This window comes from Clarias gariepinus, chromosome 22 (assembly GCF_024256425.1).
Source record: "Clarias gariepinus isolate MV-2021 ecotype Netherlands chromosome 22, CGAR_prim_01v2, whole genome shotgun sequence".
Lineage (NCBI taxonomy): Eukaryota > Metazoa > Chordata > Actinopteri > Siluriformes > Clariidae > Clarias > Clarias gariepinus.
The window spans coordinates 9,929,001-9,941,927 of record NC_071121.1 but is presented as its reverse complement, the minus strand read 5'-3'; the positions used below and the strand labels follow the sequence as shown (position 1 = coordinate 9,941,927).

At 41.9% G+C, this 12,927-nt stretch overlaps 1 protein-coding gene across 1 annotated transcript in view; it reads left to right on the top strand.

The window, feature by feature from the left end:
* Positions 1 to 12,927, top strand: part of agrn (agrin) — a 255,732-nt gene that overhangs the window by 127,266 nt on the left and 115,539 nt on the right. Inside the window, exon 5 of the mRNA XM_053483299.1 lies at positions 8,128 to 8,343. Within this exon, the coding sequence (XP_053339274.1) occupies positions 8,128 to 8,343 (216 nt within the window). The remainder of the gene's footprint in view (positions 1 to 8,127; positions 8,344 to 12,927) is intronic.

Genomic DNA, 12,927 nt, shown 5'->3' with positions numbered 1-12,927 from the left:
ATAGGAAACCACTGTACAGTAAAATCCAGCCAATCGCATGCAACCGTCTGGCCCACATGATTCTGTTCGGCGGAGATCCAGCAGTTCCTTGACAAGTAGCATTTTAGAGTAAAAACTTGTTAATTGCTGCTGGTTGACAGATCTCTACAGCCGTCTCATTTCTGCAGCTTTACCACCCACCACCAGCAGGAAGTTTTAATTTAGCAAGCAGAAGCTTCCACACTGCAACGAAATACATTTACATTGGGATGCAAATGAACTAAACTGACAAAAGACATAGTTTGGGAGGTGAAATCGAGTATTTCTTTTTTGCCCTCCTCAGTTTATTCCTCAGGTGTATTCATTTGGTTCTTTTGCCGGGGTTAGAGTAATTTTACACCGCCGACAGGAAACGATAACGAGTCACAAGACAATAAAGAAAATCCGCAGAGCAGAAAGAGCTCCATTTTTATGCTGATTAATTTAGGACAAGCTATGGGAATGTGCTTGCTCGATGAGGCATGGGCGTATTTCATGTTACTTTAAATGTATGCATTGTTCAACTGCTTCCTTTCTGAAATATGGAATGTACACTCGACAATGTTGATCTGCTTGTAGTGATTTGACCGATGGATAGTGAGGTTCGCCTTGATTTCTCGAAAGTAAACCGATCATATGCTGTGCTCACATTTTTAGGGTCATTAAGAAGAAAAAAGGAAGAGAGAGAGAGAGAGAGAGAGAGAGAGAGAAACAAGGCAGTGTTTGACAGCAGCTAAAATGAGCCCTCTCATTCTGAAATACTGGTGACCGTTTAATGGGCTTTATTTTGTGCTTACTTGCTCTTTGGTTGGGCAGCAGAGAGGGAGCAGGTCGCATTTTATAATGACAGCCAGCTCCTTGACTCATTCTCGTTCTGTGACCGTGCCGGCTGCGTGAGGAGCGAGCGGGAGAAAAAGAGAAAATGAAGTGATTTGTGGAGGCATTGATCGGCAGCGGAGGTATTGATCAGGGTGCCGAGAGGGATGGAAGAGGGTGGGCTAAAGCTCTTTGTCTGGCAGAGATGGACACCAGTTGTCCTGGCTGCAGGGGGCGTGTGGCCTTGTCGTCGTGATTTGATGGCGGCATTGATATTACTGGCAGGGATGACAGCAGGAAATCATTATGACCACCCCAGCGACTACTTCTCTCTTGCACCGTATCCATTCAATTTTAGCATTGAAGTAACGGGGTTGTACACTTGACTAAAACTTTAACTGTCAATGCTAATGCGTCTATCTAACGCATTTTCGTAATACATTTGGTTAGAGGCACGGTGGTGTAGTGGCTAACCACTACACCACCGTGGTCTTGCACGTCTAAGGTGAAGGGTTTGAGTCTTGCCTTCAGGTCAGCATGCATGGAGTTTGGATGTTCTCCCTGTGCTTGGTGGGTTTCCCCCTGCATACTTCGGTTTCCAGGCCAGTGACATTTCCAGTGCCTGTCCAGGGTGCACCCCACCTTTTGCCCTGAGTCCCCTGTAATGGGCTCCAGCATACACAGTCCTCTAAAAATTGGGCTTCAAACTGGGGTAAGTTCCTAACACACCTTTGCATCGTCCGAATCAGGTGTGGACACTATTTCTAATATTTTTTTCTTTCAAAATTCATAAAGGGAAGGAAGTAGTAACCATGTTCCCATGACAAGGACGGATGTATAAAAGCATACTTTTATAGAATTGAAGCACATTTTGTAGCTCACCTTGAAGGTTCAAGTGAAACTCTAAAAAAAAATTTAAAAACTTGGTCTAAATATGGTACAATGGTACAAAATATTGATGTAAGGAATTACAAATTTGATCCACGGTTCAAGCTCAATTTGTTCCCAGAATCATTCCTGGTTGACGATCCAGGTCAATTGTGGAAAGTTCAGTTACCGGAGCTGCAAAGCAATGGGATAAAACAAAGGTGTTAAAAAAAAATCAGTCTTAACGATATAGTCTTAATAATGCTAAATTATTAATGACGGTTTGGAGATAATAATACTAATGCAGACCATTTGGTCTAATGACACATATCTAGAATATTTAGCATATTTGTGGATTGAGAGCTCTTACAGTATTCCTAAGCGTACAACAGAGAGCCATCTGGCCATTGCTTGGTTTCTCTCCAAGAGGCACCCTAGACGGAGCGAGTTCCAATACTGTGTACTGTAGGCCTGCTCCCTTCCCCCTTTTCACCATAAGCTACTATTATTAGGTGCGCCGCTATGGAATGGAAGCTAGTAAGCAAAAAAGTAAAAAAAAAAAAAACTTTTCTTGTTGTCCTTTTCTGTTTTTTGCTCTTTATCGTTTCCCTATGTTCGCCTTTAAACCATCCAACGGGGAAAAAGGAAAAAAGGAACGAGGTGCTGAGAACTGATGAAAGAGAGAGTGAGAGGGTGGTAGGAGGGAAAGGTGGAACTGAGTGTGAAAAAAAAAGATGGAAAAAAATGAACTGCACCCTGTGATGATTAGGATGGACCACAGGGCACAGTGGTGGGGAAGTGAGCTCGGCACAGAGTGGGGGGTGGCAAATGTAGTGCGAAGGAAACAAGGGAGAACATGAAAGAACGTTCCGAGTGGAAGAGATGGAGCGAGTAAGCAAGAAGCAATCTCTCTCTCTCTCTCTCTCTCTCTCTAGCTCTCTCTCATTTTCTGTTTCTCCACCTCGGTCTCTTCGGATGGTTTGAATAATTGAATCTCGCATGGCGACAGGGCCATGGTGGCTCATCTGTGCCTGTCCTAGTTGTAATCTTTTCATTGCTCGGCTGCTCATCTTTGTGCGAGAAATGCAGGGTGACAATACGCCCCTGATAGTAGATTTCTGAAAATATTCTGCTCTTTAGCTGTCCATTAGAAAAACATCGCCTCTGTGTAACCAGGGACTCGGAGTTCACACCGTATGCTCTCACATTTGTCCGTGGCTTTTATTAGACTGCTAGTTGTGGTTTTGGTAAAACCAAGCAGTTACAATGTCTTCCTACACTACTGGGTCGCGTTCATCTTTTGCGGTGTACATCCGAGGATAAGGCATGGCTGACTCGCCTCCGATTCACCCACCTCTCCTTTCTGGAGCTTCTTTTCATTAGAAACTGCCCTGGCCTGTCCTGTGTAGGAGGAGGGTTTTTCTTTTTTTGCGTTCCAATTTTTATTTTTTTTTTCATGCTGAAGCTCTAAATAAGTTGGGGTGTCTCTAAGCCGGGTCAGGGCCTGAAGCAGACGTGGAGGAGCAGTAAGAGAGAGAGAGAGATAGAGAGACAGAGAAAGAGAGAATCGTCTGAACCTTTATATATGTGGAAATGAGAAAATAGAAGGTGCCTGCAGAAACCTCTACTCTATCTATAACTCCAGTCGAATCAAATAACCGCCCTCTTTTTTTTCTCCTATTCTATTCGTTCATTTTACTTTTTAGTAACAAGCAATGAAATTTAATAGGAAAGAAGACGAGGAAAAACAAGTCAACGAGCAAGAAAAGATGAGCTGTAAAGCTGAGTCCTCGATATTGGATTGCGGTAAGCTCCAGCGTGCGTGCAGATGTGCCTTGGTGCTCAGGTGTATATCATTGAGCCCGAGTCTTAGTGTATAGCCGCAGCAGAGTCAGTAAGAAGAGGTGTGTAAGAAATCTCTGTTCGGTGCATCAGATGATTTTTTTTCTCCAGCTGTTTGTGTTTGGGAACAAGTGGCTCTGACCTCTACAGTCCTCCTTTACTTATGCATGAAGAGGAGATGTTAGCCAGAAGTCACAAATTAGATTTCCTTAGTAAGATGTCATCGTTTCTATAGTAACAACTGATTCACAGGTAATGAGTTCACATGCAGGCAAGACTTGTTTGATTATCTTGTTTTTTTTTGGTCTGTCCACGAGCCACCTGGCACAACGGGCTCCCAGACATATCCGTCGTTTCTGTGGCAGTTACTTAAGGGGTCAGGTTGCCAGCTTGACACCAAATTGTTATTTACACACTATGGACAATTTGGAAACGCCAATTAGTCTTTGGACTGTAGGAAGAAATCTGAGTACCTGGAGGAAACCCACCAAGCTATGGAACATATAAACTGCATGCACACATATCCGAAGCGGGAATCGAACCTTTACCCTGAAGGTGCAGGGCGACAGTGCTACCTGCTAAAACACTACGTTGGATTACATACACAGACCAAATTCATGGTTAATAGTAGTAATAATGATACTTTTTTCATATATTATTTAAAAAAATGCTATTACTGTCTGTAACTGTCTGTGACCGGCTTACGGGTGATAATCGCAACTCTACTTGCTGTTGGGCTCCATCACAAAACCCCATCATTGATTAATTTTCTAAATCATCATGACCCTGTCACGGTTTGTTTTCCCTTTTCCTTAGCTGAAACTTCTAGTTCTTTGTATGTTAAAGTTCGAAAAAGTTTTCAGTGACAAAACTAGCGCTACAAGTACATGCTTAAGCAGTCCCCCTCTCCAAACTGCAAGTGCCGATCGTCAAACCCACAACTATTTGGATTTCCCTGTCTACACTTAGGCTGTTGCCATAGCAACACATTCCCCACAACCAATCCTGTCGCACCGCATGGTCGGGAAATGAGCACGAAGCACAGAATGTATAGGAGTGAGATCACTGCTGAGATGGATCGGATGGATATTTTAGAGGAACTCTATATACGACCCATCATGCATTGTAATGCCCGGCCCCGCACATTACCGCTAGAATAAATATACCATTACGATGCCGTGCTATACAAGCATGTGACAGATAAACCAATGGCAGATATTATTTATATTTCAAACATCAAAAGAGACTGGTGTTTAAATTATACAATAGATTTATATATGTATGGCATTTAAATGATGGATCAGGCTGACAATGCATCATCTTTTATGCTTCACAGTCAAATATTATAGGCTTTCATTGCATATGCAGGTACTGGATTTTCATTTATTCATCTTTTCCCCCTCTTTTCCTCCTCTTTTTCCCCTCTTGAAGAAAGTACAATGGTTTCTAAAGATGTGTTTGTGTGTGTGTGTGTGTGTGTATGTATGTAAAAACCCTCCACTCCCCTCCATCACCCCACTTAACATGCAGCGGTGCCAACTAGTGGCATTATGCGTTCTGCATTGCTTGATCTTGAATATGCACGAATGCAGAGTAGTTGCTCTCGTCCTCCATCGGCCTTCCATCTTGCTCATCTCTCTCTCCCTGCCTGTCTCTCTCTCTCTCTCTCTCTCTCTCTCTCTCTCTCTCCTGCTCTCTTTTCTGATCATGCAAGCATAGCTCTTGAAGTGGTCTTGAAGCCTTTCATGGGACGTGCCTGCAGGAGAACTGGCATCTTATACCCGAGCTTCTTTCGACTCCACCGGTTCCTATTGCTCGGTCTGTCTACTCGCTGCATACCTCAGACTGATTTAAGGAGAGCGAAGAACTCGTAGGAACATCCTGGAATGAGTGGATGTTCCTATTCTGTCCATTAAGGAGTATGCATAAACAATTTAGTCTTTTGAGGCAGGACATAGCTTGTGGTTTGGGGGGATTAAAGAAGTGTCTTCAGTCATCTGAGATTTTTTTTTTTTAATTGTGAAGCATCTTTACAAATGCAGGGCTCTTTTAGCCTGAATCAAGTATCGGATCTGTGTGTACTCGTGTATGCGTGTATGCTATGTGTTGATTTTCGGCCTGTGTGAATTTCAAGCAGCCTTTCTGGGTGGCAGGCGCTGTGTTCAAAACAACAGTGGGCACCTATGCATGTCAGACTGACAGCACCAAGTTCTGACAGCCTGAGCTGCCTTAAAAACACACACACACTCACACACACACATACGCACTGGTCCACCGAGCCTGAATTTGTGTAAGGCTCCATGCTGTTCTCTCTATAACAAAGCATTGTGGGTGTATGGGATAGGTGTCAGTCAAGCATCCGTGCGACTTCTACCTCCAAAAAATAAATAAAAAACCGTGAAGCGATAACACAGACGTGGACACCCACCTGTCAATACTGAACGCAAAAAGAACAGGGACGGATGCTGAGTTCTGTGTGTGTGGTCAAAATGTTTGAAGTCAGTGATCAGGAACAGCCTGTGCCCAAGCCCTTTCAGCTTCTACCTATCCTGAGAGTTGTTGATAAGAGAAGTAGAGAAAAAGAGAGAGAGAGAAAGAGAATGAGAAAGGAAGGGAAAAGACAGCAGCTAGGGTGAGGAAAGAGAAGATAAACAGGAAAACAAGAGTAAGAAGAACAGACAGAGACTCTTGTATGGTTATTGGTGTAGGCCTTACGCAGCTCTTTGTCTGTTTGGAGCCGTACAGCGTGGCAGGACTGAAATTCATTGAAACTTCGAACAGCTTAACCGAGATTGAGTCGTTGTCATGGCAACACACACAACTCCAAATGGAATCCGCTGATCACTAGTGTAGCTATGATTCATCATGAGGTCATTCTTAGTGCATGATGAGATGTCTGTAGACCTTGATTCCATTGTGTCGCAAGTCGAACCTTACAGCAGTCACAAGTAAGAATATTACGACTTGAGACATTCCTATTGCAATAACCTAGTCTAAAAATATCACAGTTTCATAGTATCATCGAGCATCGGAAAGCGACACCGTTTAAAAACTGAAGGAAACGAGTGAAGGAGACCATAACAGAAAAAAAAGAAAGATATTTCTTGAAAGCTAGTTTCCAAAGAACTGTCAGTTCTTGTTGGGAGAAACTGGCTGGCTGTGAGGAACAGCATCGCAGAGAGTCAAAACAAAAATGCTTGTTTTGTCTAGTTCTGGTCAGCAATACCACGTTCTTCCAAACATAAAGCGGCAAATGTGCTATGAATGGCAGCAAAGTGAGCAGTGTGACGTGAGCACACTATAATGGAATGCGCAAAGATTTTCAATACTGTTGTGTCCATGTTGTAGAGAGATGGGGCTTTGTATTGTAAGATGTAGTCCTACAGATGAGGTTACAAAGTTGATGGGAAAAAACGAATGGTGGGGTAAAAATACCGTGACAGGTTTCTCACCTGCTACTGTATGCGGAAGGCCCGGGTTCGATTCCCACCCAATGCTCAAACCCCAGCCACTGGATGCAGTGCCGGTCCCAAGCCCGGATCAAATGGTAAAACCTGTGCCAAGTAATGTGTGCAGATCGGATGGTCCGCTCCGGCAACTCCACAACGGGAGCAGCCGAAAGATTAACAACAACAACATACTAGTGATGTCACCTCTGCGCAAAAATGGCTAAAACTAGGGAATTCTCCAGTGAATTGCAAACTTAGTTAGTGAATTTATGTACATGATCTTCAGAAAGCAATCAAGCAAGCTTCTTTTTGACTCTATGCCCAGCCGGATCCAGCAGGTTCTGTAGCATAAAGGACTTTAAACTAAATATTAATTTAAACTAAATATATATTTTATTTATACGCAATTTCATTGCATAAAATAAATCAGTTTTATTTTCCTGAGTTTCATTATTTAAAACAGTTGCACGATATCCTTGCACCTCCAGGGTCTGGGTTCGATTCCAGGCCAGACTCGATTTCCGTCTCTGTGTGCATGTAGAGTTTGCATGTTTGTTTCTCCCCGTGCTTGGTGGGTTTCCTCCGGGTACTCTGGTTTCCTTCCACATTCCAAAGACGTAGGTTAGGTAAATTAACGTTGCCTGTAGTGTATGTCAGTGTGCCTTGTGATGGATTGGCACCCTGTCCAGGGTGTACAGTACCCCGTCTTGTGCCCTAAGCCTCCTGGGATAGGCTCCAGACCCCCACGACCCTGAATGCAGGATAAAGCGGTATAGACGATGAGTGAGTGAGTAAATTGAATGTCATTAAAACGTAGAATTCTACTTTCATCTCAATACTTTTGGCCCATGCTGTACACTGTGACGACCTGCCGAAACAATTTCTCCTTGTCAACCCCAGTCACGTCACTACTCATTATCATTCAAGCACTTTGATTTTCCACTTAACAAAGTAAATTGAATTGCTTTTAGCACTTTTTTTTTACTGTGCAAGTATACTCCAGTACTGTATTTACTTTTATATTCACTGTATTGTAAATTGAATTACAGCCTTTCCATATAAACTTAATTCACTACCCTGACTTTATAAAGGTTCTCTTGTTGATTATGTACATTATACGCGTGTTTGTTTCCAGGCTGCCGGGGAAAGCTCTGCGGTTTCGGGGCAGTGTGTGAAAGAGACTCTACGGACCCCTCGAAAGGAGAGTGTGTGTGCAAGAAGATGGTGTGTCCATCTGTGGTGGCGCCCGTGTGCGGCTCGGACTCCTCCACTTACTCCAACGAGTGCGAGCTGGAGAAGGCTCAGTGCAACACTCAGAGACGCATCAAGGTGATGCGCAAGGGCTCTTGTGGTAAGTTCCTTATATCTATCCTGGGACGCATATGCGTAGACACACATTTACACACACTTATACAAGCCCCAGTAGAGGTATATTAATCATATTTTAAACATTAAGACGTGAGGATCAGTTTCCACGACGATTGTGCAGAAGGGCTGCGATAAGAGAACAGCTTGAATATCTGAACCAGATATCTGATATAATGAAGGACATAATGTACTTGAGATTAAGATTCTATTTATTCGTCACATGTACCTTAAAGGCTTTTTTTATTTTATTTTTTTTTTTACATATTTTAGTTAGGAAGCTAGGGTATGAGCACAGGGCCTGCCAGTATCTGGAGCAGTCAGGGTTAAAGGCCTTGGACAAGAGTTCAACTGTGGTAGCTTGGCCGTGCTGGGGCTTAAACCCCTAACCTTCTGATCAGTAACTGTTTGAGCTACCACTCCCTTAATACTTCATTATTAAACAAATTGCTTTTTACAATTTGCTAAATATTTTTTCAGGACATTTACATTAGTGGCTTTTTAAAATAAATGTAAATTAAAATTTATAAAGGGAAATTTAAGAGGACTGAGATTTTAACAGCATTGTATTGCAGTAAATGTAACATGTGACATGCTTAGCAATGGTTAGCACCATTGAGGTCACCTTGCACCTCGAGGGTCCGGGTTTGAGTCCCGCCTCTAGTCTGTGTGCATGAGTACTCAGAGTGCTTGTTGGGTTTCCTCCAGGTACTCCGGTTTCCTCCCACAGTCCAAAGACACCAAATTGCCTGAAGTGTGTGAATGCGTGTGTCCTGCATTGGATTGGCACCCTGTCCAGGGTCCTTGTGTCCTAAGTCTCCTGGGATAGACTCTAGGCACCCCATGACTCTGTATACAGGATAAAACGCTATAAAGAATGAGTGAGTGAGTGAGTGTTGTCAGATTTCTGTTGTATAGGAGTGTTAACATATTTATTATACGTCTTTACGGACATCACCTCACCACACCATGGCTGATTATTTGCCTATAACAGAATGTCCTGATTTTCATTTATTATATACACCAGCCACATCCTATCACAACTTCATTGCATATCACCTTTTTATTATATCCTGCATTTTTGAAGAGTGTGCCACAAAATAGCAACACTGTGTGCCAGCAATAATAATCAGGCATTATCGTAACCGCAATGTGCATTAGCTCCACCGGGAGTTCCTCAGGGAGAAAAAAGGTCATCATACATGATGCGTGTTTAGGACTGATCATTTTAATAAAGAATGTTCTGTGTCGGTGTGCCTGACCAGTCTAAGTAGCAATTACGACGTCTGGTGGAACACAACGTCCGTATCTTTCCTGCAGCTCTAATTAGCCACCTATCATACCAAGCAGTAGGAGAAAGAGCATGATGCAATTGAAGGGCCTTTACCTGTTATCTCCCCTTTCCACGTATACACACATACACACACAAAACACTATTCTCACTGTGCTAGCACTTGATTAACACAGTGCTTGATATGAATTTACTCTGGATGAGCAGCGGGTTGCTAATGGCCAGCGGCCTCCTGGTAATTTCCTTAATGAAACGGGCAGTGTGTTCGTCACAGCAGCACGTCTCCTCCATCACACAACTAGCACACATACACAGAAGGTGGCTCCTTTGAAGAAAAGGAAACAGCTTAGACTGGGGGGCTGGCATGTGAGAGGGAGGAGATGAAGAGAAGGCGTGTACTGTTTTAATCAGCCAGAGTGATCTAAAAAAAAATATTGACCTTGTGGGTAAGGAAATAGATTGTGGCAGTTTGAGAGAATGACAAGGTGTACGTGTGGGTTTTTTGTGGCATTGCACCTGATTTAGTGATGGCCGTAAAAGTCCATAAAAGGAAAAGCTCGGAGTGAGCTGAAAACGACTAAATGACAGCGAAAGAGCGCCTCTTAAATGGGTCTCATGCTAAATCTTCCAGTAATGTTTGTACAGCAGCACAGCCACTTATAGACATACAGCTGTTATAGACACACACTAATTCTTCCTTCTGTTATACACTGGTATCTCTCGTGTCCTGATTGAATAGTTAGACTCATTAGATTGCTTTTATAAAAAAAAATCAAAGACAGTAACATAAAACGACCCGGTTTCACGGCCGCATCATTAAATCTGTGTGATATTTAATTGAAGTAAATAATCCATTTCCGTATACAGAATTGCAGGAACTCATCACAGTTATAAAGTATGATTTGAAGCCAATCAGCTCAGGCTCCCTGTAGTGAGATGTTTTTCTAAACTAACTAGACATTCATGAATTCCACATTTCCTGCATAATAAATTAATTCGTATTCCGTTTGATAAACGAGGCCTACTGTGTGTGCGCGTCAATGGGGTTCAACGCACCATGGTGCAAGCCAGTGCTGGCTGGTCAAAGGAGCAGCAGGGCAGCAGTGCAGGCAGCAGATCAATAGCCGGTTTGCCCCAAGTCTTTTCTATCTGTGTGTCCACAGAGCATCCAGAATTCTCACTGTCACTGCCCTTTGTGCCCTATACTCAAACACTCATTTTCTCTCTCACGTCAGTTTCCTTACTATTATTTTCTCTGGTCTAGTATAAGTCAATTTTTGCAGGCACTACACTCAAGCTTTGGAACCGTTTACAAGCAGATCTAGGATATGCTTCACCCATGCTATTTTTTTTTAAGGTTGACAAATACTTTTATTCCATAACCTTTTGTAACCAATGTATTAAACGAGAAAACTTTATAAGGCCAAGGTCATGCTTTGAAGATGGTTCAGTGCATACAATATATAGTGTATGATGCTGTGCGAAAGTCTTGAGCTACTCCCTATTTCTTCATATTTTGCCTTGAAGTAGCCAGACTTTTTTATCTTTTTAATATAGTCTTGAGGAATAGTTCTCCAAGCTTCCTAAAGGACATTTGGCCTCTCATTGTTGGTAAGTTTTTTGCCTCTCGTTTTCCGACCAGTCCCTGCCCCTGAGCATTTGCAGACAGAGGAGTGTCTTTTTTGTCTGTTAGTTAAGCCACACAGTGACCTATGAATCATTCAGGCGTAAAAAAATCTAACTTAAGGCATGAACCAGTGAGAAACAGGTGCAGATGATGACAGATGATCAGGCTGGTGATTAGTATACTGGCTGGATACTGAAGGTTCGAACAGATGAGAGGGGAAATGAGGTTGCTGCTGAGTTTGTTATATTAACCTCTTTGCAGCCTGTCGGTGTCAAACTTTTGTTCCCTTTTCTTTAATTTATTCTCAATCAATTATTTTGATTTAATATGTAGAAATAAGGGGGGGATCAAAACTTTTGCACACTACTGTACAGTATATATGGGTCTCCAAAATGCCATAAAAAAAAAAAAAAAAACATTTTTGTGCTTTCACCTAGTCTGGCAAATTATTATCCTCAGACAAACAAATGTTTCAATAACAAAACTTTTTTTCTCCATTGTAAATTGCTATATACATCCTTATGCTAAAAGCTTTGAACTCACAGCACATGATTGTGGCAAAACATGATATATAATTTCATCCCTATCACAACACTTCTTTCTGTGGCCTGATCAGTGGAGCAAAACCTACCGGCTGGGCAAAAAGCTCGACTGACATTTGTTCTATGGACTTTTGAAGAATGTTGAAGCCAATGATGTACCATCGCCATTTCCCCAGCAGTCATAGACTACTATAATAAATCTGATATATAATAATGTTCCTTATGATCTTCAACAAAAAAAAAAAAAGTGTGTAACAAAAGTCAAAACATTTTTCAGGCTCCAATTTGCTACCAGTGTTTCCCTGCAAAAACAAAATCAAAGCATATTATCAATGCCAACCAGTTATTGGTATTAAATTGCATATTTATATATTATGATGCAACGTTCTATAAGTCTTAATACTTTTTGCATAATTTGCAAAAACATGGTTTTCTTCAAACTGCCCGAATGTAGTTATCTCATTTTGCAAAGAAACCCTTCATACTGTATGTTGTTTGAAGCAGGAGAGAGCAGTAATTGGTGTTTTTTTCATACAGCTTTTTGCAGAGTACTTTGGTGAACAGATGTTTTAAATGTGCTTTGGAAATAAACTTTATTAGCTTTTTAATTTAATTGGAAACTATAAAATACTACATTAAGGTTTCTTTATGCATCCTGGAAAGGCTATGAATGCACTTCTAACTTACGGTACTGAAAAACATCTGGTGATGCTTCTCCGTTTGTTTGTTACATTTCTGTATAACCTATTGACATTGAATGATAAGGCGCTGTGATTAGTGGATGTGCCTCATTTTGTTCAGGGAGTTTATTAGTTACATTTGGGAAAATGAGATCGTGTTATCTCTGGCGGCTTTAATTACCATGGAGAAAGCAGAAAGAAAATATGTAATGCTTGTTTTTTGTATAGCTCATTTGGGGTTCCTCATCAGTGTCGTAAACTCTCAGACGTCTCGCAGAGAAATGGCATCAGTTCTGCCTCATTGGGAAACTGTTGACTTCTTTTCATCCAGATGAGGATATTGGACTGCATGGTGCAGTAAGCCTCTAATGGAGAAATCAATGCTTTGTCCTTCTTTTGGCAGTTTCTTAAGCGAGGAGGCGCGATTTAT